Raw genomic sequence first — 27,922 nt, forward strand, 5'->3', positions numbered from 1 at the left:
CGCAGCGGTCTAAGGCACTGCATCTCAGTGCTAGAGGCGTCACTACAGACCCTGGTTAGATTCCAGGCTGTATCACAACCGGCCGTGGTCCGTCATTGTAAATAAAAATGTGTTCTTAATAACGGACTTGCCTCGTTAAATAAATAAAAAGTATGGGACGGTGACAAATCACGTTACTTTGGATGTGTGAATGTCTCTGTCTTCTCTTTCAGAGTTGTGAATGTCTCTGTCTTCTCTTTCAGAGTTGTGAATGTCTCTGTCTTCTCTTTCAGAGTTGTGAATGTCTCTGTCTTCTCTTTCAGAGTTGTGAATGTCTCTGTCTTCTCTTTCAGAGTTGTGAATGTCTCTGTCTTCTCTTTCAGAGTTGTGAATGTCTCTGTCTTCTCTTTCAGAGTTGTGAATGTCTCTGTCTTCTCTTTCAGAGTTGTGAATGTCTCTGTCTTCTCTTTCAGAGTTGTGATGTCCAGACTCAGACAGAGGAGCAGCAGGGTGCTGAGGGGGGGAGACAGGAGCAGGGAGCTGAGGGGGGGAGACAGGAGCATCGTTCTGAGGGGGTGGGACAGGAGCAGGGTGCTGAGGGGGGGAGACAGGAGCAGGGTGCTGAGGGGGAGACAGGAGCAGGGTGCTGAGGGGGGGAGACAGGAGCATCGTTCTGAGGAGGGGAAGCAGCAGCCAGGCTCTGACATGATCTACACCATAGAGGATGTCCCACCGTGGTACCTCTGCATTCTACTGGGCCTCCAGGTACACAAAAACACACACTCTCACAAACACACTCACACATTCTCTCACACACTCTCTCACACACACACTCACAATCTCTCACACACACTCACAAACTCTCTCACACACACACGCTCTCTCTCACACACACTCTCTCACACACTCTCTGACACAGTCTCTGTCACACACACACTCTCTCACACACACACACTCTCTCACACCCACTCTGACACACTCTCTCTCTCACACACACACAGTCTCTCACACTCTCTCACACACTCTCTGACACACTCTCTCACACACTCACACACTCTCTGACACACACACACACACACACACACACACACACACACACACACACACACACACACACACACACACACACACACACACACACACACACTCTCACACACTCTCTCTCACACCCACTCTGACACACTCTCTCTCACACACACACACTCTCTCACACACTCTCTCACACACACTCACACACTCTCTCACATTCTCTTACACACACACTCTCTCACACCCTCTCTGACACACTCTCTCTCACACATACACACACTCACACACTCTCTGACACACACTCACTCACACACTATCTCTCCCTCTCTCTCACACACTTAGTTTTCATGAATGGTTTTCTCACTCCACCTTTCTATCAGTAATGGTTTCTTCTTCTCTTTTGTGCGCTCCTTCCCCCAAATGTATCTCTCCCCTTCCTTCTGTTCCCCCCGTCCCTCTCTCTCCGTCCCTCCCTCTGTCCCCCCCTCTCCTACTCCCCCCCGCCCCTCCTCTCTCTCTCCATGGTGATTAACACTGTGTCTTTAATCACAGCACTACCTAACGTGTTTCAGCGGGACCATCGCTGTGCCCTTCTTGCTGGCGGAGGCCATGTGTGTGGGACAAGACCAGTACACGGTCAGTCAGCTGGTGGGAACCATCTTCACCTGCGTGGGAATCACCACAATCATACAGACCACATTTGGAATCAGGTACGTGTGTGTGTATGTATGTGCGTGTCTTAAATTACAGGCCTCTCTCATCTTTTTAAGTGGGAGAACTTGAACTAAATACTTTTTTGCCCCACTGTATGTACGTGTATTCTAATGCTTTGGAATGCATTGTGTAACATATTTTATCTTCTATGTTTAGGTTACCTCTTTTTCAGGCCAGTGCTTTTGCCTTCCTCATCCCTGCCCAAGCCATCTTAGGGCTGGATAGATGGAAATGTCCCCCTAAAGGTGCACCACTCAGTCCCATCCTATGTCAGAAGAATATGGCCCAATCAAAGACAGAACCTCACTAATGTGCTATTGTGTCTGTCTTTCATCAGAGGAGATTTATGGGAACTGGAGTCTTCCTCTGAACACCTCACACATCTGGCACCCAAGGATAAGAGAGGTACTTCCTGCCTCTTGTTACTGGGCCTCCATCTTGGGGTCCATCTTTCTGAACTGTAGCATCTCTCACTTTGATTGACATTATCAGAGACATCATGTAGACATAACTAGGAGCCAGGGTTTGTGTGGGTTAGGTCAAATGGTGGTCCTAGACATACAGTGGGGGGAAAAAGTATTTAGTCAGCCACCAATTGTGCAAGTTCTCCCACTTAAAAGATGAGAGAGGCCTGTAATTTTCATCATAGGTACACTTCAACTATGACAGACAAAATGAGGAAAAAAATCCAGAAAATCACATTGTAGGATTTTTAATGAACTTATTTGCAAATTATGGTGGAAAATAAGTATTTGGTCACCTACAAACAAGCAAGATTTCTGTCTCTCACAGACCTGCAACTTCTTCTTTAAGAGGCTCCTCTGTCCTCCACTCGTTTTTTAATGGCACCTGTTTGAACTTGACAACTGTCCACAACCTCAAACAGCCACACTCCAAACTCCACTATGGCCAAGACCAAAGAGCTGTCAAAGGACACCAGAAACAAAATTGTAGACCTGCACCAGGCTGGGAAGACTTGGTTGGTTTGAAGAAATCAACTGTGGGAGCAATTATTGAAATGGAAGACATACAAGACCACTGATAATCTCCCTCGATCTGGGGCTCCACGCAAGATCTCACCCAGTGTGGTCAAAATGATCACAAGAACGGTGAGCAAAAATCCCAGAACCACACAGAGGGACCTAGTGAATGACCTGCAGAGAGCTGGGACCAAAGTAACAAAGCCTACCATCAGCAAGGGCATTGAAGATGAAATGTGGCTGGGTCTTTCAGCATGACAATGATCCCAAACACACCGCCCGGGCCACGAAGGAGTGGCTTCGTCATTTCAAGGTCCTGGAGTGGCCTAGCCAGTCTCCAGATCTCAACCCCAGAAAATCTTTGGAGGGAGTTGAAAGTCCGTGTTGCCCAGTAACAGCCCCAAAACATCACTGCTCTAGAGGAGATCTGCATGGAGGAATGGGCCAAAATACCAGCAACAGTGTGTGAAAACCTTGTGAAGACTTACAGAAAACGTTTGACCTCTGTCATTGCCAACAAAGGGTATATAACAAAGTATTGAGATAAACTTTTGTTATTGACCAAATACTTATTTTCAACCATAATATGCAAATAAATTCATTAAAAGTCCTACAATGTGATTTTCTGGATTTTTTCCCTCACTCCATCTGTCATAGTTGAAGTGGTCTGTCTCCCCCTGTAGATCCAGGGTGCCATCATAGCGTCCAGTGTGGTGGAGGTGGTCATCGGGCTGGTGGGTCTCCCTGGTCTCCTGCTGGACTACATCGGGCCCCTGACCGTCACCCCCACTGTGTCCCTCATCGGCCTGTCTGTATTCCAGACCGCTGGGGACAGAGCCGGTTCTCACTGGGGCCTCTCAGCACTGTAAGAGCACAATCCATCCTCGCTTCTTCTCTGTAATGTATCGTCCTCCCAGGTTTCTCTCTCCTCTCTCCATCTGATCCTCCCAGGTTTCTCTCTCCTCTCTCCATCTGATCCTCCCAGGTTTCTCTCTCCTCTCTCCATCTGATTCTCCCAGGTTTCTCTCTCCTCTCTCCATCTGATCCTCCCAGGTTTCTCTCTCCTCTCTCCATCTGATCCTCCCAGGTTTCTCTCTCCTCTCTCCATCTGATCCTCCCAGGTTTCTCTCTCCTCTCTCCATCTGATCCTCCCAGGTTTCTCTCTCCATCTGATCCTCCCAGGTTTCTCTCTCCTCTCTCCATCTGATCCTCCCAGGTTTCTCTCTCCTCTCTCCATCTGATCCTCCCAGGTTTCTCTCTCCTCTCTCCATCTGATCCTCCCAGGTTTCTCTCTCCATCTGATCCTCCCAGGTTTCTCTCTCCTCTCTCCATCTGATCCTCCCAGGTTTCTCTCTCCTCTCTCCATCTGATCCTCCCAGGTTTCTCTCTCCTCTCTCCATCTGATCCTCCCAGGTTTCTCTCTCCTCTCTCCATCTGATCCTCCCAGGTTTCTCTCTCCTCTCTCCATCTGATCCTCCCAGGTTTCTCTCTCCATCTGATCCTCCCAGGTTTCTCTCTCCTCTCTCCATCTGATCCTCCCAGGTTTCTCTCTCCTCTCTCCATCGGATCCTCCCAGGTTTCTCTCTCCATCTGATCCTCCCAGGTTTCTCTCTCCTCTCTCCATCTGATCCTCTCCTCTCATGATTCGACACTTGAGATCCATCTATGTTGTCCTGAGTTGTATTATTGTGTGTGGTATGTTGTTCTTACCGCTCTTCCTCACTTCTTTTGTTTAAATGGTTTACCTTGTTTTGGGCTTGAGACTCTTTATCGTCTTACGTCGAGGACAATTTGTAATCTAATAACTTACTATTAACGTAATTACTTTGTCCCTGTTTTATGTCTTTTATTGGGTTATGATGTAACAGTATCACTGCCTCTCCCCAGGTCCATCTTCCTCATCGTGCTGTTCGCTCAGTATCTGAGGAACTGGTCCTTCCCTCTCCCCTCCTACAACAGAAAGAAAGGCTTCAGCACTGCCAGGGTTCAGATCTTTAAGATGTTCCCGGTTAGAACCAACACACCACACACCTGTCTCACAGGGATGTCAGAAAGCTAAACTAATAAGATGTTCTCATGTGGGGTATGACCTATTGTTAAAATACATCAGGCTAATCATTCACGGCACCTCATGTCATACACATCTTGAGCGGTCCCCACATCTTGGTGGGGACACTTGTCAGGCTATAGAAATGACTCACTGTGATAGACAGACACAGACCACAGGGATCAAGTCACCGTTATGTTAATGCCAAGAATGAGCTTTCTGATGGAAATGGATGTAAAATAAAATACAGACAAGGCACAGACAAAATTATAACTTGGAATCTTGGAGTCTCGGAATCCCTATGATTCCGTTATATGACATGTTGTGTTGTGCCCCTGTTCTTTCTGTGTTCAGATCATCATGGCCATCATGTTGGTGTGGTTGCTATGTTACATCCTGACTCTGACCGATGTGCTGCCCAGTGACCCCAGCCAGTACGGACAGAAGGCACGCACAGACGCCCGCGGTGACATCATGACCCTCTCCCCCTGGTTCCGGGTCCCCTACCCCTGTAAGAGACCAGCATTACCTCCACTGTCTCACACACGGGTGCAGTTTGGACACACGAGCTAGATCAAGGGTCAAGTGAAGAAAGCGGATGACACTGATCATTCACTGTAGAATGTCCTTGTATATCATTTTTGTAACGGTTCTCTTGTGGTGAAGGAGAGTCGGACCAAAATGCAGCGTGTAGATTGCGATCCATGTTTAATAAACAAACGTAAAACACAAATCAATTACAAACACTACAAAACAAAGAACGTAATGAAAACCGAAACAGCCTATACTTGTGTAAACTAACACAGAGACAGGAACAAGGACACTAAGGACAATCACCCACGAAACACACAAAGAATATGGCTGCCTAAATATGGTTCCAATCAGAGACAACAATAAACACCTGCCTCTGATTGAGAACCACTTCAGACAGCCATAGACTTAACTAGAACACCCCACTAAGCTACAATCCCAATACCAACACACCACATACAAAAACCCCATGCCACACCCTGGCCTGACCAAATAAATGAAGATAAACACAAAATACCTCGACCAGGGCGTGACAATTTTAAATGGGGAAACGATCCGAGTTGTCATCTATTTGCATTGCCTTTCATCTTGCTGCATGGGAGGAGGATTCAGACGTGTGGTGTTTGTGTGTCTCTGATAGGTCAGTGGGGGTTGCCCACGGTGACCATCGCTGGGGTGCTGGGCATGTTCAGCGCCACACTAGCTGGCATCGTAGAGTCTATCGGGGACTATTACGCCTGTGCCCGCCTCTCAGGGGCACCTCCTCCACCTGTCCATGCCATCAACAGGTGAGCATCAGTCTTGTACACTGGGGGTTAGACTTCTAACATGGACCTAAGGCTCTGACAGGGACCTGTGTTCTTAAATGTCTTCTTATTGTCAAGCATCAGTGCCCTGTGTTGACGTATGTGTGTGTCATGTCTTTCCCGTACCAGGGGTATCTTCACAGAGGGGGTGTGCTGTATTATAGCAGGACTGCTGGGTACAGGAAATGGCTCCACCTCCTCCAGTCCCAACATTGGAGTTCTGGGAATCACTAAGGTAAGGAAGCTTAGCCCCTCAACTAGTTTTGACTAGATGGGATACAGCTTATGACAAAATTGACTTTTTGTAGCACGTTCGGAAGAACATTTACGCAGCATGTTAGGAGAATTAACGTAGCTGGTTAGGAGAAGTAGGTTACGGTTAGGAAAAAGGGTTAGCTAACATACTAAACGTACTAAACATACTAAACGTTTCAACTTTTTGATGTAAATTTGACATAAGTTGTACGCTGTCTAAATAGGGCCCCGTCGACCCCTCCCCAGGTTGTTCTCAGACACGTTGTCTTTAATCTATCTAATGAAAAACACAAATGTAGATATGTAATCTCAAGCTGTCTGGTTCGACTTGGAATCGGCAAAATGATCTTTTTGAAACAGATGAAAGATTATTGGCATGATCTCCAGTGCAAGTGCTTTGTCACAATGCAAATCGATTGGCCACCCCACATAGCCTGGTTCCTCTCTAGGTTTCTTCCTAGGTTTTGGCCTTTCTAGGGAGTTTTTCCTAGCCACCGTGCTTCTACACCTGCATTGCTTGCTGTTTTGGGGTTTTAGGCTGAGTTTCTGTACAGCACTTTGAGATATCAGCTGATGTACGAAGGGCTTTATAAATACATTTGATTTGATTGTTATTATTGGCACATGATTATTAGCTAAAGGTCTGCTCATCTTTACATGAACTGTTATGTTAATCATTATATTTAAACAATGAGCTGATACCAGAGGTTGCACAGTTCACATGGAGTCACGTTGTACCACGTCTCTCTCTCTCTACACACACAGGTGGGAAGCAGGAGGGTCGTGCAATATGGTGCAGCCATAATGTTCCTGTTAGGAACTGTGGGGAAATTCACTGCCCTCTTTGCATCGCTGCCTGACCCCATTCTAGGTGGCATGTTCTGCACCTTGTTCGGTGAGTCACTGAGAACTCACATACAGCGTCATCTCTCAATTCAATTCAATTCACGGGGCTTTATTGGCATGGGAAACATGTGTTAACATGGCGAAAAGCAAGTGAAGTAGATAATAAACAAAAGTAAAATATACAATAGAAATTAAGTGTAAATATTACACTCAGAGAAGTTCCAAAAGAATAAAGACATTTCAAATGTCATATTATGTAAATATACAGTGTTGTTACGATGTGCAAATGGTTAAAGTGTATTCACAATGGTGGTAGTTCTTCATTAGTAGCCCTTTTTTTTGTGGCAACAGGTCACAAATCTTGCTGCTGTGATGGTATACTGTGGTATTGTATGTCTCTCTCTACCCCACCAGGGGGCAGTATGATCAGAGAAAGCTCACCTCTATTTGAGAAGGGATGAGGAAATACTGTATGTCTCAAGCTAGAAACCCAGGTAACAATAAGACAATAATAACCTGATCCAGTCCTCTGTTGTTGGTGTCTATGCCCTGCAGGTATGATCACGGCTGTGGGCTTGTCCAACCTGCAGAGTGTAGACCTCAACTCCTCTAGGAATCTCTTCGTCCTCGGCTTCTCCATGTTCTTTGGCCTAATGTTGCCCAATTACCTCGACATGCATCCCGGCTGTATCCAAACAGGTGTGCTGCACTTTGAAAAGGTTTTTTATTTATTATGAAAAGACATCTCCATCTTAAGAGGAAGTGTAGGAGTGGCTTTAGAGTGTTTACAGTGTGTACAGTCAGACTGTTATCAAGCTTTAGTATGGATTATATTGTGGATGTAATGAAGCTTTAGTATGGATTATTATGTTGATGTTATGAATAATGATTAGGATAATTAATTTGGTAATAGATATTTTATTGCCCTCCTCAGGAGTTGCAGAGGTGGATCAAATCCTCACAGTGCTCCTGACCACGGAGATGTTTGTCGGAGGCTTCCTGGCGTTTACACTGGATAACACCATCCCAGGTATGCGTGCTATGTGAGAATGTGAAACCTCATCTCATTAACAGGAGCTACCAGTCACCTTGTCACACACTGATCAAAGAGATCATCAGTTGTGTTTGTTTATGTGACACCACAATAGCACTATGGGACACATCAATCTTTCCATTTTTGCGCAACCGTTGCCTGTAACAACCAATGTTTGTTTATGTGGCATTGTGTGTGTTTATGTGTGTGTGTGTGTGTTTATGTGTGTGTGTGTGTGTGTACGGTTTCAACAGGCACCAAGAGGGAGAGAGGGCTGCTGGACTGGAAGGCAGATGAGAGCATGGGGGGAAGCTCAGCGAACATGCGTACTTATGACTTCCCTATTGGAATGAGCTGCGTTAGGAAAGTCAGCTTCCTGCGCTATCTACCCATCTGCCCCAGTTTCCGAGGCTTCATGCGATGCAGACGGAAGGACAGCATGCAGGAAAACAATGAGGATGAATTAAGAGAGAGGAATGAGAGTTTACGCATGGACACAACAATTACCTTGGCCTTCACTAAAGTATAGTAACCCTGCAGTGATTCATCTTTAAAATCATTTTATACCGAGCTGTATTTTCCACAGCTGTTTATTGTTTTTGGACACTTACAGTTGTAATTGAAAAATGCACTGTCTGCAATTGGGAAACAGGGACTATGAACACTGACTGGGCAAAAATGATGCCGATGTTATATAACGATGTTGCATTTTTGAAACTGTAATGTTATTTACCAGAGCACATTTCTCACCACATTGATTTGAGAGGTTTGTCTACTGTCTCCATTTTTCTACTCACCACTACCACCTTATAACATTCTGTTTCTACGTTAAAGAACAAAAGAGTCCTATATTCAGATGCATACTGACCTTATTGTACTGTATGTAGACTGTTGAAGAAGCAGAGACAACATTAACAGTGTTTATTTAGTAAGTCTTTATTGTGTACAAAATTATAAGTAAAGATAGTATATCGCTTCTGATGATCTGAACTCAAAACACACGTGAGGTTATGCAAAAACATATGATATAAAACTAAAGGATAATTAAGGAAAGCATTCCTATTTTGACTGTCAAATGTTTGTTTACATTATTACGTGTTACAATAACACGTTAAAACAGACGAATGAGAGTAGAGACGTCTATCAACTGATTTACAATTTGACAAAGTGCCGTAAGATAGAAAACCCACAGGCTTCGATGTCAAGTTGTACTGTGATATTAACTGAGAGACTGAACCATGAAACGACACTGTGCTATTAACTGAGAGACTGAACCATGAAACGACACTGTGCTATTATCTGAGAGACTGAACCATGAAACGACACTGTGCTATTAACTGAGAGACTGAACCATGAAACGACACTGTGCTATTATCTGAGAGACTGAACCATGAAACGACACTGTGCTATTATCTGAGAGACTGAACCATGAAACGACACTGTGCTATTATCTGAGAGACTGAACCATGAAACGACACTGTGCTATTATCTGAGAGAGACTGAACCATGAAACGACACTGTGCTATTATCTGAGAGACTGAACCATGAAACGACACTGTGCTATTATCTGAGAGAGACTGAACCATGAAACGACACTGTGCTATTATCTGAGAGACTGAACCATGAAACGACACTGTGCTATTATCTGAGAGAGACTGAACCATGAAACGACACTGTGCTATTATCTGAGAGACTGAACCATGAAACGACACTGTGATATTATCTGAGAGAGACTGAACCATGAAACGACACTGTGCTATTATCTGAGAGAGACTGAACCATGAAACGACACTGTGATATTATCTGAGAGAGACTGAACCATGAAATGACACTGTGCTATTATCTGAGAGAGACTGAACCATGAAACGACACTGTGCTATTATCTGAGAGACTGAACCATGAAATGACACTGTGCTATTATCTGAGAGAGACTGAACCATGAAACGACACTGTGCTATTATCTGAGAGACTGAACCATGAAATGACACTGTGCTATTATCTGAGAGACTGAACCATGAAACGACACTGTGCTATTATCTGAGAGACTGAACCATGAAACGACACTGTGATATTATCTGAGAGAGACTGAACCATGAAACGACACTGTGCTATTATCTGAGAGAGACTGAACCATGAAACGACACTGTGCTATTATCTGAGAGACTGAACCATGAAACGACACTGTGCTATTATCTGAGAGACTGAACCATGAAACGACACTGTGACATTATCTGAGAGAGACTGAACCATGAAACGACACTGTGATATTATCTGAGAGAGACTGAACCATGAAATGACACTGTGCTATTATCTGAGAGAGACTGAACCATGAAACGACACTGTGCTATTATCTGAGAGACTGAACCATGAAACGACACTGTGCTATTATCTGAGAGACTGAACCATGAAACGACACTGTGCTATTATCTGAGAGACTGAACCATGAAACGACACTGTGCTATTATCTGAGAGACTGAACCATGAAACGACACTGTGATATTATCTGAGAGAGACTGAACCATGAAACGACACTGTGCTATTATCTGAGAGAGACTGAACCATGAAACGACACTGTGCTATTATCTGAGAGACTGAACCATGAAACGACACTGTGCTATTATCTGAGAGAGACTGAACCATGAAACGACACTGTGATATTATCTGAGAGAGACTGAACCATGAAACGACACTGTGATATTATCTGAGAGAGACTGAACCATGAAATGACACTGTGCTATTATCTGAGAGAGACTGAACCATGAAACGACACTGTGCTATTATCTGAGAGACTGAACCATGAAATGACACTGTGCTATTATCTGAGAGACTGAACCATGAAACGACACTGTGATATTATCTGAGAGAGACTGAACCATGAAACGACACTGTGATATTATCTGAGAGAGACTGAACCATGAAATGACACTGTGCTATTATCTGAGAGAGACTGAACCATGAAACGACACTGTGCTATTATCTGAGAGACTGAACCATGAAATGACACTGTGCTATTATCTGAGAGAGACTGAACCATGAAACGACACTGTGCTATTATCTGAGAGACTGAACCATGAAATGACACTGTGCTATTATCTGAGAGACTGAACCATGAAACGACACTGTGCTATTATCTGAGAGACTGAACCATGAAATGACACTGTGCTATTATCTGAGAGAGACTGAACCATGAAACGACACTGTGCTATTATCTGAGAGACTGAACCATGAAATGACACTGTGCTATTATCTGAGAGAGACTGAACCATGAAACGACACTGTGCTATTATCTGAGAGACTGAACCATGAAACGACACTGTGCTATTATCTGAGAGACTGAACCATGAAACGACACTGTGCTATTATCTGAGAGACTGAACCATGAAACGACACTGTGATATTATCTGAGAGACTGAACCATGAAACGACACTGTGATATTATCTGAGAGACTGAACCATGAAACGACACTGTGCTATTATCTGAGAGAGACTGAACCATGAAACGACACTGTGCTATTATCTGAGAGAGACTGAACCATGAAATGACACTGTGCTATTATCTGAGAGACTGAACCATGAAACGACACTGTGATATTATCTGAGAGAGACTGAACCATGAAACGACACTGTGCTATTATCTGAGAGACTGAACCATGAAACGACACTGTGCTATTATCTGAGAGAGACTGAACCATGAAACGACACTGTGCTATTATCTGAGAGACTGAACCATGAAACGACACTGTGCTATTATCTGAGAGACTGAACCATGAAACGACACTGTGCTATTATCTGAGAGACTGAACCATGAAACGACACTGTGATATTATCTGAGAGAGACTGAACCATGAAACGACACTGTGCTATTATCTGAGAGACTGAACCATGAAACGACACTGTGCTATTAACTGAGAGACTGAACCATGAAACGACACTGTGATATTATCTGAGAGACTGAACCATGAAACGACACTGTGCTATTATCTGAGAGACTGAACCATGAAACGACACTGTGATATTATCTGAGAGAGACTGAACCATGAAACGACACTGTGCTATTATCTGAGAGACTGAACCATGAAACGACACTGTGCTATTATCTGAGAGACTGAACCATGAAACAACACTGTGATATTATCTGAGAGACTGAACCATGAAACGACACTGTGCTATTATCTGAGAGACTGAACCATGAAACGACACTGTGATATTATCTGAGAGAGACTGAACCATGAAACGACACTGTGCTATTATCTGAGAGACTGAACCATGAAACGACACTGTGCTATTATCTGAGAGACTGAACCATGAAACGACACTGTGATATTATCTGAGAGACTGAACCATGAAACGACACTGTGCTATTATCTGAGAGACTGAACCATGAAACGACACTGTGCTATTATCTGAGAGAGACTGAACCATGAAACGACACTGTGCTATTATCTGAGAGAGACTGAACCATGAAACGACACTGTGCTATTATCTGAGAGACTGAACCATGAAACGACACTGTGCTATTATCTGAGAGACTGAACCATGAAACGACACTGTGCTATTATCTGAGAGACTGAACCATGAAACGACACTGTGATATTATCTGAGAGAGACTGAACCATGAAACGACACTGTGCTATTATCTGAGAGACTGAACCATGAAACGACACTGTGCTATTAACTGAGAGACTGAACCATGAAACGACACTGTGATATTATCTGAGAGACTGAACCATGAAACGACACTGTGCTATTATCTGAGAGACTGAACCATGAAACGACACTGTGATATTATCTGAGAGAGACTGAACCATGAAACGACACTGTGCTATTATCTGAGAGACTGAACCATGAAACGACACTGTGCTATTATCTGAGAGACTGAACCATGAAACAACACTGTGATATTATCTGAGAGACTGAACCATGAAACGACACTGTGCTATTATCTGAGAGACTGAACCATGAAACGACACTGTGATATTATCTGAGAGAGACTGAACCATGAAACGACACTGTGCTATTATCTGAGAGACTGAACCATGAAACGACACTGTGATATTATCTGAGAGAGACTGAACCATGAAACGACACTGTGCTATTATCTGAGAGACTGAACCATGAAACGACACTGTGCTATTATCTGAGAGAGACTGAACCATGAAACGACACTGTGCTATTATCTGAGAGAGACTGAACCATGAAACGACACTGTGCTATTATCTGAGAGAGACTGAACCATGAAATGACACTGTGCTATTAACTGAGAGAGACTGAACCATGAAACGACACTGTGATATTAACTGAGAGACTGAACCATGAAATGACACTGTGCTATTATCTGAGAGACTGAACCATGAAACGACACTGTGATATTAACTGAGAGACTGAACCATGAAACGACACTGTGCTATTAACTGAGAGACTGAACCATGAAACGACACTGTGCTATTATCTGAGAGACTGAACCATGAAACGACACTGTGATATTATCTGAGAGACTGAACCATGAAACGACACTGTGATATTAACTGAGAGACTGAACCATGAAACGACACTGCTATTATCTGAGAGAGACTGAACCATGAAACGACACTGTGCTATTATCTGAGAGACTGAACCATGAAACGACACTGTGCTATTATCTGAGAGACTGAACCATGAAACGACACTGTGCTATTATCTGAGAGACTGAACCATGAAACGACACTGTGCTATTATCTGAGAGACTGAACCATGAAACGACACTGTGCTATTATCTGAGAGACTAACCATGAAACGACACTGTGATATTATCTGAGAGAGACTGAACCATGAAATGACACTGTGCTATTAACTGAGAGAGACTGAACCATGAAACGACACTGTGATATTAACTGAGAGACTGAACCATGAAATGACACTGTGCTATTATCTGAGAGACTGAACCATGAAACGACACTGCTATTAACTGAGAGAGACTGAACCATGAAACGGCACTGTACAGATTGGAAGACTGTGACACGGGTGTGACCTCTAGAAGTGATTCTAAAAAGGCACAAACCAAGAGGCTAGGAGCTATTGATCTATCAAGGGAGCACAGGATCCGTATATTTATGACTGTTCATGATTGATTTCACTGTGACATCATGAAAGAATTTGAATTTAAATTTCCCTTCCATATTACACTCTGAGCCTTTGTCTGTCAGAGTCTCTGTCAATAGCGCCCATCGGAGTCTCCCTGGCGATTAGTCTGTAATCTGACGACAGCTGCCCTCTCGCTTTGTTCAGGTCACGCTCTTCAAGTAAACAATGGTAAGATGGAAAAGACAACAAAAGCTTATGCAGGTCATAGGGAAAATGTGATCCTATCAAACTTCGTTGTTATTTTTAGAAAACACTTCACTCAGTGTAAAAAATATCAACCACTAAAAATTGAATTTCTACATTTCTCCTTTGAAATTTGGAAAAATATAATCTGTGTTTTTTAAGAATGTGTTGTTCTATCTATATTACACAACTAGACATGAAAAACATTACCACCAACAACAAAGAAACGCTTTGTTTACGTTACAAAAAGAAGAAAAGATCATCAGGTATCTGCCCACAAATACACATTGTCAGTAGGAAAGGGAGGAGGGTTCATGGAACCAGGGGTGAACACCTCGTATGCATTTTAGGGATGCAAAGCAACACATACAGTGATTTCAGAATGAATTCTCACCCCATTGACTAATTCCACTTCTTTTGTTGTGATACAGCCTGAATTGAAAAAGTATTCCATGTAGATTTGGCCTACACACAATACCCCATAGTATCAAAATGGAATTATGTTTCTCTACATTTTTTACAAATTAATAGAAAATGCTGAAATGTCTTGAGTCATTAACTATTCAACCCCTTTGTTATGGCAAATTAGTCGAGCAAGTAAAAATGTGCTTAACAAGTTACATAATAAGTTGCATGGACTCTGTGTGCAATAATAGCGTGTAACATGTTTTTTGAATGACTACCTCATCTCTGTACCCGACACATACAATTATCTGTAAGGTCCCTCAGTCGAGCAGTGAATTTCAAACACAGATTCAACCAGAAAGATCGGGGAGTTTTTCCAATGCCTCGCAAATAACTGCATCTATTGGTAAATTACATTGAATTTCTTTGGATGGTGTATCAATATACTCAGTCACTACAAAGATACAGGCCTCCTTCCTAACTCAGTTGCCAGAGAGGAAGGAAACCGCTCAGGAATTTCACCATGAAGCCAATGGTGACTTTAAAACAGTTACAGAGTTTAATGTTCTGTGATAGGAGAAAACTGAGGATGGATCAACAACATTGTAGTTACTCCACAATACAAATGACAGAGTGAAAAGATGGAAGCCTGTACAGAATAAAAATATTTAAAAAACATGCATCCTGTTTACAACAAGAAACTAAAGTAATACTGCAAAACATGTTGCAAATAAACTTTTTGTCCTGAATCCAAAGTGTTATGTTTGGGACAAATCCAATGCAATACATTACTGAGTAGCAAGCTCCATATTTTCACATACACATTCCACATACTAGTGGCAGCATCATGTTATGGGTGTGCTTATAATCATTAAGGACTGGGGAGTTTTCAGGTTAAACAATAAACTGAATGGCACTAAGCAGAGGCAAACTCCTAGAGGAAAACCTGGTTCAGTCTGTTTTCTACCAGACACTGGGAGATGAATTCACCTTTCAGCAGGACAATAACCTAAAACACCAAATCACCTAACAGGCCAAATACACTGGAGTTGGTTTCCAAGACAACACTGAATGTTCCTGAGTGGCCGAGTTGCAGTTTTGACTTAAATATACTTGGAAACCTATGGCAAAACATGACAATGGTTGTCTAGCAATGATCAACAACCAATTGGACAGAGTTTGTTATTATATATTATTATTATTATATAGTTTGAAGAATGTTGAAAAGAATAATGGGCAAGTGTTGCACAATCCAGGTGTGGAAAGCTCTTAGAGACTTACCCAGACATACTTACAGCTTTAATCACTGCCAAAGGTGATTCTAACATGTATTGACTCAAGGGTGTAAATACTTATGTAAATGAGATGTATATAAATTAGCATATGTTTTCATTTTGTTATTATGGGGTATTGTGTGTACATGGTTGAGAATTATTATTATTTTTCATCCAGCCTAACACAAACTGTATATTAGCAGCCCTCTGTTCTCTCACACAGATATATGATGATGTAAAGTCATATATCTGTGTGAGAGAACAGAGGGCAGCTAATATACAGTTATGGTTCTTCACAATACCCCATAATAACAAAATTAACTGTATATTAGCAGCCCTCTGTTCTCTCACACAGATATATGACTTTAAAATTAACTGTATATTATGGTTCTTCACAATACCCCATAATAACAAAATTAACTGTATATTAGCAGCCCTCTGTTCTCTCACACAGATATATGACTTTACATCATCATATATCTGTGTGAGAGAACAGAGGGCTGCGAATATACAGTTATGGTTCTTCACAATACCCCATAATAACAAAATTAACTGTATATTAGCAGCCCTCTGTTCTCTCACACAGATATATGATGATGTAAAGTCCCGGTAGTTCTAATCTTAATCGGTATTGTCAGGTGTCTCCGAATCAGAGATGAGACGCTGATTTTAATGACTGTGATTGATACGCAATATTTACTCAACCTGACAGTATGTAGCTAAAACTGTCTGATCTATCACTGGGTAGCCTTGGGTGGCTTACCCACACAGTCCATACTCCCTGGATAGTGCAGTGTGCAGTCATGTGATAGTGTTCTGCTGTCACAGACTGGTAAGACGTCTCAGGGCCCGGTGTGAGGCATCTCCTGTGGATGAGCCTGAACAGAGAAGCACTGTGGAGTGTACATGGCTGGGAATTGTAGTGAGTGGCAGGGCATTGCATACACTGGCGGCAGTACTGCAGTAGGCACCGTCTGCTGTGGCAGCAGTACTTCCACGTACTGGCAGGTCTCTGGATCGAACAGCATCTTGCGTTGTGGCTGAGGGGGAAGTTGGGGAACGTCGACGTAGAAACATCTCCTTGTCTCCGGGTCGATCAGCATGTGTCGGGGTCCCTGTCCGTAAACCTGACCTCCAGCCATCTCAGGGTACACCAGGCCTGCACTGCTCTGCCTGTATTCTGTGCTGAATGGGGCCATGAAACCCTGTGTGCTGCACAGGTACTGCTGTTGTTGTGTTTCTGGGGAGGGCATTTTCATTTCTCCATTCCCTGCTGGCTGCCGGGGGGCATATTTTTCTTCGCTCAGCAGTTGGAATGGCAGGTTTTGAAGTGAAGGCTGCATCAGTACAGGGGCCTGTATGAAACTCATCTTTCCTTCATGGGTGTGGGTTGTGTGGAAGCTCATTGGGTTGGCTGGATAAAAGAAAGCAGACGTCAACGGAGTCCCAGTGGTGTTCAGCTGTACACAGGTAGGGGATGGTGTGCAAGCGAGTGTCGTTTGAGCCTGGTATCTGGGAGGTGGGCCCTGAATTTGGTTGTTATCCTTGACACTGGAACACTGATACTGTTCTAGCTGGTATGCTGCTGATGAGTAATAAGTCGGAACTGCAGTAAAACTATTTGCTGCTTGTGGTGATTTCTGTTTTCTATTGGTGGTGCCTGTCCTTTCACAGTGTCGCTGATTACACTTACCAGGGAGCTCCACTGAAGACCAGGTCTGACGGGGCATCTCTGCTCCGTTTGGGTATTTTGACGTTGAATCGGATTGGTTGATATGAGGTTGGCTGCCTCTTCTCCCAAAAGGTTTTACAAGACTTTGGGGTGTGACATTTGTAAATCCAGTGTTAGAAATTATGTCTTGTGATTCATGGAGAGCCGTGGCTTTGGTTACAAATCCCATCGGGGCGGTGTAAAGCAAAGTTGTATCCACAACCTTCAGAGGTTCCGGAGGGGACACTGTCTTCACAAACAGCTTTTCATCGGGCCTGGCGGCTCTGACTCCACAGGCCTCTCTGTGGCTGACCTGCTCATATGTAGACTGCTGATAGAAGGATGGGGGTCTGTCCCCCGAAACAGTGTCCCCTACATTTTTGAAAGACAGGTTGTAGGTATTTTTCACCAGCCTCCTCACATCCCTCACAACATGCACTGGAGCCATGGCTTTAAGTGTCCCCATGTTCCCAGATGGTCCCAGGAACTGCACATCTCCCCTGTCCCCTGGCTCTATCACCTTTCCTGATAAACCTTCACGAATGAGTGGCTGCTGACTGTCTTGACTTCCCCAGGGTATATCAGTCCTCTGTAGTGCCTTAGGCAGGGGGTTCTGTTGTTTATGGACCCCCTCCCCTCTGTTGCATTCCTTTGGTGTGTTTTTCACCAGAGTCTGTTCGCCTCCAGTTCTACTTGAACCAGAACAACATGTGCTCCTGTTTTTGCCTCTTGCTGAGTCACAGGATAGTCTGTCCCCAGGGCTCCGGTTAGCGTACGGTAGAGCCCCATTCCTGGGGTTTTGCCGTTCGATCTCCTCACTCTCTAGAGCGGTGGCTATTCCAGCCCTCTTAGTGAACGTCCTCTGAAACTCTGACCCTCCAAAGTTGCTCACCAGAGGAATTGAGTTCTGTTTGTAAAGCAGCTTTTGGTGTGTTTTGGCACTTGCAACCTGATGATATTGGATCGAGTTACTCTGTCTATGTGAATCCACAGAGCTCATATCAGTGGTGTTGTTCCCTTTGACTGCCAGAGGGCTCTGGTGACAGTCCTTAACGTTGTTCTGGACTTCTGCAGGTGCAAAGGCTCCTTCTTTCACTTCAGAGTTTTGAAGATTCTGCTCCAACTGCATCTTCTTTGACAGGACACTCTTAATGATACATGAGGCCATTTTGGTTTTTGTGGAGGTCTCGTCCAGGGAAATGGACTTCTGGAGCCTCTGCTTACTCTCTGCCCGAGTTGTCCTGTTCTCCGACTCCATCCCATGGGACTCCCGGTGAAAGGCAGCCGGGGTGCTGTGCTGACGCATGAACACGTCCCTGCGGTGGCTGACTGTACAGGGTGTGCGTCGGCCTTCATCTGTCACCTCGCCTTTGTCGCTGTCTTGTGATTCCGCCGTGTCCCGTCTCTTGAGTTGGATTTGCCTCTTGGGAACGGTTTTCGCCCCCCCTCTGTACACCTCCCCTTGGTTTTCCATAGCCACATCAATGCATTCGAAGCTGCTGGTTTCTAAGCATGCTGTTGTGCTTCGGATGTTAGCTGACCCAACCGAAGACAGCTGGAGGGAGATATCATCTTCTGACCAGTCGCTGACTGTAGACGTTTGGGTCGAGGACCTACAGCTGGAGCTGTAGACATCCAAGTAGTCTGTCTGGGGGCAGTAGTATTTGCTGAAGGCCAGGTCTCTGTCAGCCTCATAGAACTTGGTAGTCATGGTGGATGTCTCACCCCTGTGTTGTAGAGCTTTGTGGAGCCACCAGGTGCTTCTACAGGGTTTCTGAGAGAGCGGTCTGGATCTCCAGGCGTCTTCCTGGCTGTCCGTTGGCAAGCTCTGGGATCCGGGAGGGCTCTGTCATTGGTGTTGCTGCCCAGTTGCGAGGGAACACTCTGAATAACAACACGCTGGGATTCCTGACTGCAGATCCAGAGTGTCGAGATGCAGCTTGCAGGCACTTTTCTATTTCCGTCTCTGAGTGACAGCTCCGTCTGCTCCTCTCTGTAGCTAGCCTCTGTGCAGTCCAACTCCTCCCACCGCTCCTCCTGACCACCCTCCACGGTGTTAGGGTTAGGGTTACCCTCCATAGGGGTGTCTGCTAAGGAGTTTACTTTCAGTATCACAAATACTGGGACCCTCTCTGTGTTGTGGAAACCTCGTTTGGCTGTCTGCCAATGTATTCTCGTCCCTTGTCCAAGTTGAATTGATTTACCTTGGATCAAAAGAGTGTTACAGGTGCATCTGGGTTGAGGGGAGAAGGACCTCTCATTGGTGTCAGTATCAGTGAGGATAGCAGCCACTGTGCCACGGTTTTGTTGGATTAAGAAGTTTCATCTGATGTTTTATTTGACCCATCTGTACTCTTCCCCTCCTCTGTCAGGTTGGTAATACAGGGCTCAAACAGTAGAGCAGCATCAGTCATTTGAGATGAAGGTGGTATTAGTGGGCACAGACTAGAGGCTGGGGCTCAGGAGGCAGTGTTAACAGAGCTCAGACTAGAGGCTGGGGCTCAGGAGGCAGTGTTAACAGAGCTCAGACTAGAGGCTGGGGCTCAGGAGGCAGTGTTAGACAGAGCTCAGGACTAGAGGCTGGGGCTCAGGAGACAGTGTTAACAGAGCAGACAGAGGCTGGGGCTCAGAGGCTGGGGCTCAGACTAGAGGCTGGGGAGGCAGTGTTAACAGAGCTCAGACAGAGCAGTCAGACTAGAGGCTGGGGCTCAGGAGGCAGTGTTAACAGAGCTCAGACTAGACTAGAGAGCTGGGGCTCAGGAGGCAGTGTTAACAGAGCTCAGACTAGAGGCTGGGGCTCAGGAGGCAGTGTTAACAGAGCTCAGACTAGAGGCTGGGGCTCAGGAGGCAGTGTTAACAGAGCTCAGACTAGAGGCTGGGGCTCAGGAGGCAGTGTTAACAGAGCTCAGACTAGAGGCTGGGGCTCAGGAGGCAGTGTTAACAGAGCTCAGACTAGAGGCTGGGGCTCAGGAGGCAGTGTTAACAGAGCTCAGACTAGAGGCTGGGGCTCAGGAGACAGTGTTAACAGAGCTCAGACTAGAGGCTGGGGCTCAGGAGGCAGTGTTAACAGAGCTCAGACTAGAGGCTGGGGCTCAGGAGACAGTGTTAACAGAGCAGTGTTAACAGAGCTCAGACTAGAGGCTGGGGCTCAGGAGGCAGTGTTAACAGAGCTCAGACTAGAGGCTGGGGCTCAGGAGGCAGTGTTAACAGAGCTCAGACTAGAGGCTGGGGCTCAGGAGACAGTGTTAACAGAGCTCAGACTAGAGGCTGGGGCTCAGGAGGCTCAGGAGGCAGGAGGCAGTGTTAACAGAGCTCAGACTAGAGGCTGGGGCTCAGGAGACAGTGTTAACAGAGCTCAGACTAGAGGCTGGGGCTCAGGAGACAGTGTTAACAGAGCTCAGACTAGAGGCTGGGGGGCTAACAGAGGAGACAGTGTTAACAGAGCTCAGACTAGAGGCTGGGGCTCAGGAGACAGTGTTAACAGAGCACAGACTAGACTAGAGGCTGGGGCTCAGGAGACAGTGTTAACAGAGCACAGACTAGAGGCTGGGGCTCAGGAGGCAGTGTTAACAGAGCTCAGACTAGAGGCTGGGGCTCAGGAGGCAGTGTTAACAGAACAGAGCTCAGACTAGAGGTAGAGGCTGGGGCTCAGGAGACAGTGTTAACAGTTAACAGAGCTCAGACTAGAGGCTGGGGCTCAGGAGACAGTGTTAACAGAGCTCAGACTAGAGGCTGGGGCTCAGGAGGCAGTGTTAACAGAGCTCAGACTAGAGGCTGGGGCTCAGGAGGCAGTGTTAACAGAGCACAGACTAGAGGCTGGGGCTCAGGAGGCAGTGTTAACAGAGCACAGACTAGAAGCTGGGGCTCAGGAGGCAGTGTTAACAGAGCACAGACTAGAAGCTGGGGCTCAGGAGGCAGTGTTAACAGAGCACAGACTAGAGGCTGGGGCTCAGGAGACAGTGTTAACAGAGCTCAGACTAGAGGCTCAGTGTTAACAGAGCTCAGACTAGAGGCTGGGGCTCAGGGCAGTGTTAACAGAGCTCAGACTAGAGGCTGGGGCTCAGGAGGCAGTGTTAACAGAGCTCAGACTAGAGGCTCAGGAGGCAGTGTTAACAGAGGGCTCAGGAGGCAGTGTTAACAGAGCTCAGACTAGAGGCTGGGGCTCAGGAGGCAGTGTTAACAGAGCTCAGACTAGAGGCTGGGGCTCAGGAGACAGTGTTAACAGAGCTCAGACTAGAGGCTGGGGCTCAGGAGGCAGTGTTAACAGAGCTCAGACTCAGAGAGGCTGGGGCTCAGGAGGCAGGTTAACAGAGCTCAGACTAGAGGCAGTGTTAACAGAGCAGACTAGAGGCTAGTTAACAGAGCTCAGCTGGGGCTCAGGAGGCAGTGTTAGACAGAGCTCAGACTAACAGAGAGGCTGGGGCTCAGGAGGCAGTGTTAACAGAGCTCAGACTAGAGGCTGGGGCTCAGGAGGCAGTGTTAACAGAGCTCAGACTAGAGGCTGGGGCTCAGGAGGCAGTGTTAACAGAGCTCAGACTAGAGGCTGGGGCTCAGGAGGCAGTGTTAACAGAGCTCAGACAGAGCTCAGACTAACAGAGGTAGAGGCTGGGGCTCAGGAGGCAGTGTTAACAGAGCTCAGACTAGAGGCTGGGGCTCAGGAGGCAGTGTTAACAGAGCTCAGACTAGAGGCTGGGGCTCAGGAGGCAGTGTTAACAGAGCTCAGACTAGAGGCTGGGGCTCAGGAGGCAGTGTTAACAGAGCTCAGACTAGAGGCTGGGGCTCAGGAGGCAGTGTTAACAGAGCTCAGACTAGAGGCTGGGGCTCAGGAGGCAGTGTTAACAGAGCTCAGACTAGAGGTTGGGGCTCAGGAGGCAGTGTTAACAGAGCTCAGACTAGAGGCTGGGGCTCAGGAGGCAGTGTTAACAGAGCTCAGACTAGAGGCTGGGGCTCAGGAGGCAGTGTTAACAGAGCTCAGACTAGAGGCTGGGGCTCAGGAGGCAGTGTTAACAGAGCTCAGACTAGAGGCTGGGGCTCAGGAGGCAGTGTTAACAGAGCTCAGACTAGAGGCTGGGGCTCAGGAGGCAGTGTTAACAGAGCTCAGACTAGAGGCTGGGGCTCAGGAGGCAGTGTTAACAGAGCTCAGACTAGAGGCTGGGGCTCAGGAGGCAGTGTTAACAGAGCTCAGAGACTAGAGGCTGGGGCTCAGTGAGGCAGTGTTAACAGAGCTCAGACAGACTAGAGGCTGGGGCTCAGGAGGCAGTGTTAACAGAGCTCAGACTAGAGGCTGGGGCTCAGGAGGACAGCTGGGGCTTAACAGAGCTCAGACTAGAGGCTGGGGCTCAGGAGGCAGTGTTAACAGAGCTCAGACTAGAGGCTGGGGCTCAGGAGGCAGTGTTAACAGAGCACAGACTAGAAGCTGGGGCTCAGGAGGCAGTGTTAACAGAGCACAGACTAGAAGCTGGGGCTCAGGAGGCAGTGTTAACAGAGCACAGACTAGAAGCTGGGGCTCAGGAGGCAGTGTTAACAGAGCACAGACTAGAGGCTGGGGCTCAGGAGGCAGTGTTAACAGAGCTCAGACTAGAGGTTGGGGCTCAGGAGACAGTGTTAACAGAGCTCAGACTAGAGGCTGGGGCTCAGGAGACAGTGTTAACAGAGCTCAGACTAGAGGCTGGGGCTCAGGAGGCAGTGTTAACAGAGCTCAGACTAGAGGCTGGGGCTCAGAGCTCAGACTAACAGAGAGGCTGGGGCTCAGGAGGCAGTGTTAACAGAGCTCAGACTAGAGGCTGGGGCTCAGGAGGCAGTGTTAGACAGAGCTCAGGACAGTGTTAACAGAGCTCAGACTTGGGGCTCAGGAGGCAGTGTTAACAGAGCTCAGACAGAGGCTGGGGCTCAGACTAACAGAGCTCAGAGAGGCTGGGGCTCAGGAGACAGTGTGGGGCTAACAGAGCTCAGACTAGAGGCTGGGGCTCAGGAGGCAGTGTTAACAGAGCTCAGACTAGAGGCTGGGGCTCAGGAGGCAGTGTTAACAGAGCTCAGGAGACAGTGTTAACAGAGAGACTAGAGGCTGGGGCTCAGGAGACAGTGTTAACAGGGCTCAGGAGACAGTGTTAACAGAGCTCAGACTAGAGGCTGGGGCTCAGGAGACAGTGTTAACAGAGCACAGACTAGAAGCTGGGGCTCAGGAGACAGTGTTAACAGAGCTCAGACTGCCTTAGTTTGTATGATGGCAATTTACATGTACTCCAGAATGTTATGAAGAGTGATCAGATGTCCCAAGTCCCTCTTTGCCATGTAAATTAATTGAATCCCCCCCAAAAACATTTCCACTGAATTTCAGCCCTGCCACAAAAGGACCAGCTGACATTATGTCAGTGATTTTCTCGTTAACACAGGCGTGAGTGTTGACGAGGACAAGGCTGGAGATCACTCTGTCATGCTGCTTGAGTTCGAATAACAGACTGGAAGATTAAAAAGGAGGGCGATGCTTGGAATCATTGCTCTTCCTCTGCCAATCATGGTTACCTGCAAGGAAACACGTGCCGTCATCATTGTTTTGCACAACAAGGGCTTCACAGGCAAGGATATTGCCACCAGTAAGATTGCACCTAAATCAACCATTTATCAGATCATCAAGAACTTCAAGGAGAGCGGTTCAATTGCTGGACTTTCTTGGGCACCCAAGAAAGTCCAGCAAGCGCCAGGACCGTCTCCTAAAGCTTATTCAGCTGTGGGATCGGGGCACCACCAGTACAGAGCTCTCTCAGGAATGGCAGCAGGCAGGTGTGAGTGCATCTGCACGCACAGTGAGGCGAAGACTTTTGGAGGATGGCCTGGTGTCAAGAAGGGCAGCAAAGAAGCCACTTCTCTCCAGGAAAAACATCAGGGGCAGACTGATATTGGCCAGGATGCTCTTGAAAAAGAGATTTTAAATCTCAATGAGCCCTTCCTGGTTAAATAAAGGTTTAAGAATAAATAAATACATATTCTGCAAAAGGTACAGGGATTGGAATGCTGAGGACTGGGGTAAAGTAATTTTCTCTGATGAATCCCCTTTCCGGTTGTTTGGGGCATCTGGAAAAAAGCTTGTCTGGAGAAGACAAGGTGAGCGCTACCATCAGTCCTGTGTCATGCCAACAGTAAAGCATCCTGAGATAATTCATGTGTTGGGTTGCTTCTCAGCCAAGGGAGTAGACTCACTCACAATTTTGCCTAAGAACACAGCCATGAATAAAGAATGGTACCAACACATCCTCCAAGAGCAACTTCTCCCAATCATCCAGGAACAGTTTGGTGACAAACAATGCCTTTTCCAGCATGATGGAGCACCTTGACATAAGGCAAAAGTGATAACTAAGTGGCTCGGGGAACAAAACATTGATATTTTGGGTCCATGGCCAGGAAACTCCCCAGACCTTAAACTTGTGGTCAATCCTCAAGACGCGGGTGGACAAACAAAAAACCCACAAATTCTGACAAACTCCAAGCATCGATTATGCAAGAATGGGCTGCCATCTGTCAGGATGTGGCCCTGAAGTTAATTGACAGCATGCCAGGTTGGATTGCAGAGGTCTTGAAAAAGATGGGTCAACACTGCAAATATTGACTCTTTGTGTAACTTCATGTAATTGTCAATAAAAGCCTTTGACGCGTATGAAATGCTTGTAATTATACTTCACTATTCCATAGTAACATCTGACAAAAATATCTAAAGACACTGAAGCAGCAAAAATATTTGTGTCATTCTCAAAACTTTTGGCCACGACTGTATTTACACAGTTTTGAATCATGTTTTGTTTATCTAACTTTTGTATTTTATTTTTATGTAACAAATCTAAAAGTGCTGCATAGTATAAATTAAAATGTATCAAGGTATTTAACAGTAAATGTATAGCATCTCCATTATCTATGAAACCAAGTCTTGTGAAATTATTAGTTAGTTATTAGGTAAGTGGGATTCTGAAGTCCTACACATGCATCTGATCTGACTTGAAGGTATTCTCCCCTGACCGTGTGTTTGTAGCTGGCAGTGTCTGCGAAAGTGAGACCTGACACTTCCAGTAAGACATCTACAGTTACCTTGATGTGAGGTAGATGAAGCCCCCCCTTGTGTCTTGTCAGCTGTGAAGAGAAACACAACGTAATTCCTATGAACAGATCCTACAGCCCAGCCTGGAGAAAATTATTCACACATCAACCACCAGTCCAGTCAAATCCTCCTCCAACAAAACCTGAAACCAAAGAACCACAGGCCTTTATATGTCTAGACATCTCAAATACAACAAAAAAATAGAAATCATTAACTACATCAACCTTCTCCTCTTCACCATCTAAAATAAATGGTGGACTGGAGATGTCTCCAGATGACTGTCTCCAGGTGACTGTCTCCAGGTGACTGTCTCCAGATGACTGTCTGTGAGATGATAAATGGTTGACTGGATGACTGTCTGACCTTCGTTTCTCGTCTCTTGAGGTTTGGCCCTGGGCCCTGGGGCTATGTGGTCCTGGCCCAGCAGGAGCTGAGATGACGGCCTGGCAGTAAACTCTAAGTAGCAGGTGCTGGTTGGGTTGCGCTGGAGCTGAGCCTACCACTGGAATCCACATAGCATGGCCAGTTTACACACAGTCACAGGGCTGGCTAAATATAGCCTCTGCAGCCCTATAGCGCTATCATTGGGGGAGAGAGGGCTGTGGCCACTAAATGACTCCTCTAAATGGAATGGTTGAATGGTCATTTGATGATGGGGATACACTGTATGTACTACTAGGAGGAACCTATCATTTAGTTTATGTAATAGTTCATTTATATAGAAGGGCACATAGTAGGCACCTAACATGTACATGAACTTTGATAGCTATAGTATAAGTGTTTATACTTTAGAATGAAGATCACACCATTTTGAAAGTTTTGTCTTATTGACTATTGTTGCATCAGTGCTGTTGTGGGATCATGATTCAGCAGTTGAGAAATCCCCCCCGCCTGCCCGCCCGCCCCAGTGCCAAACCTCCCTGCTGGGCAAATGTGTCTGATGGGTCACTACCATGCCGACCATACCAAGAAGACAGGGATTAGACATTCTGGCAAATTTACCACCGTGGCAGTGCCAAATAGTTTGTTGGTATTGGAATAGGTTGCGTTTTAACGAGCTAACTGGTAAAGCTTGTGTGGTAACTACCCACTCTGCTAGATGTCTGTGGTGTGCAGAGCCCCGGTCCCTGCAGATCAGCAAGGATCAACTGGAACACTCCGGTGTTAACCCGTGTGTTTGTGTAAGGCTCAGTGGAGGCTGCTGAGGGGAGGACGGCTCATAATGACGTCTGGAACGGAGCGAATGGAATGGCATCAAACACCTGGAAACCATGGAAACCACATGTTTGATGTATTTGATACCATTCCACCTATTCCACTCCAGCAATTACCACGAGGCCGTTCTTCCCAATTAAGGTTGCCGCCAACCCTCCTGTGGTAAGGGTCTACCCAGTCTGGGGTGACTGTGGGGGTCTGGCCCTGTAGTGATGCACAGGATATGATTACTCTTCTTCACTCCTTATTAGATTGCATGCTTTCTCTCTTTTCTATGACTCTTCTAAACAAATAAAATGAGAAACAAATTGCATCAAATTATGCTGACCTGAGCAAATGGAAAGTGCAAGAAACCTAAAAACCCTACAGATCATAAATGTTTAGGCTTATACGGCAGGGTAGCCTAGTGGTTAGAGTGTTGGACTAGTAGCCGAAAGTTTTCAAGTTCAAATCCCCGAGCTGACAAGGTACAAATCTGTTGTTCTGCCCCTAAACAGGCAGTTAACCCACTGTTCCTAGGCCGTCATTGAAAATAAGAATTTGTTCTTAACTGACTTGCCTAGTAAAATAAAAGGTAAAATAAAATAAATAAATAGTTAAACTGTGCAATCATTGAAAACAAACACCCACACACACACATACAAACACACACGTGACCACTCACTCAGCAATAGCATGAAAGTGTCTCTATGCATGAAACAAGTGTAT

At 45.7% G+C, this 27,922-nt stretch overlaps 1 protein-coding gene and 1 long non-coding RNA gene across 2 annotated transcripts; both read left to right on the plus strand.

The window, feature by feature from the left end:
- Positions 1-609: 609 nt before the first annotated feature.
- On the plus strand, positions 610-9,276 carry LOC118390637 (solute carrier family 23 member 1-like; the record flags this gene model as incomplete). The annotated part of the gene is made up of 13 exons (XM_052457507.1): positions 610-744; positions 1,561-1,718; positions 1,879-1,967; positions 2,060-2,127; positions 3,386-3,567; positions 4,590-4,710; positions 5,104-5,260; positions 5,921-6,068; positions 6,216-6,321; positions 7,107-7,236; positions 7,743-7,886; positions 8,122-8,217; positions 8,475-9,276. Coding segments are annotated over 13 exons (1,809 nt in total), but the record flags the coding sequence as incomplete, so codon positions are not given.
- Positions 3,705-4,581, plus strand: LOC127933065 (uncharacterized). Its single transcript, XR_008147078.1, has 3 exons — positions 3,705-3,857; positions 4,014-4,149; positions 4,211-4,581. It is a non-coding gene; the product is annotated as an uncharacterized LOC127933065 (long non-coding RNA).
- Positions 9,277-27,922: the final 18,646 nt, after the last annotated feature.

Source organism: Oncorhynchus keta, chromosome 11 (assembly GCF_023373465.1).
Source record: "Oncorhynchus keta strain PuntledgeMale-10-30-2019 chromosome 11, Oket_V2, whole genome shotgun sequence".
Taxonomy (NCBI): Eukaryota; Metazoa; Chordata; class Actinopteri; order Salmoniformes; family Salmonidae; genus Oncorhynchus; species Oncorhynchus keta.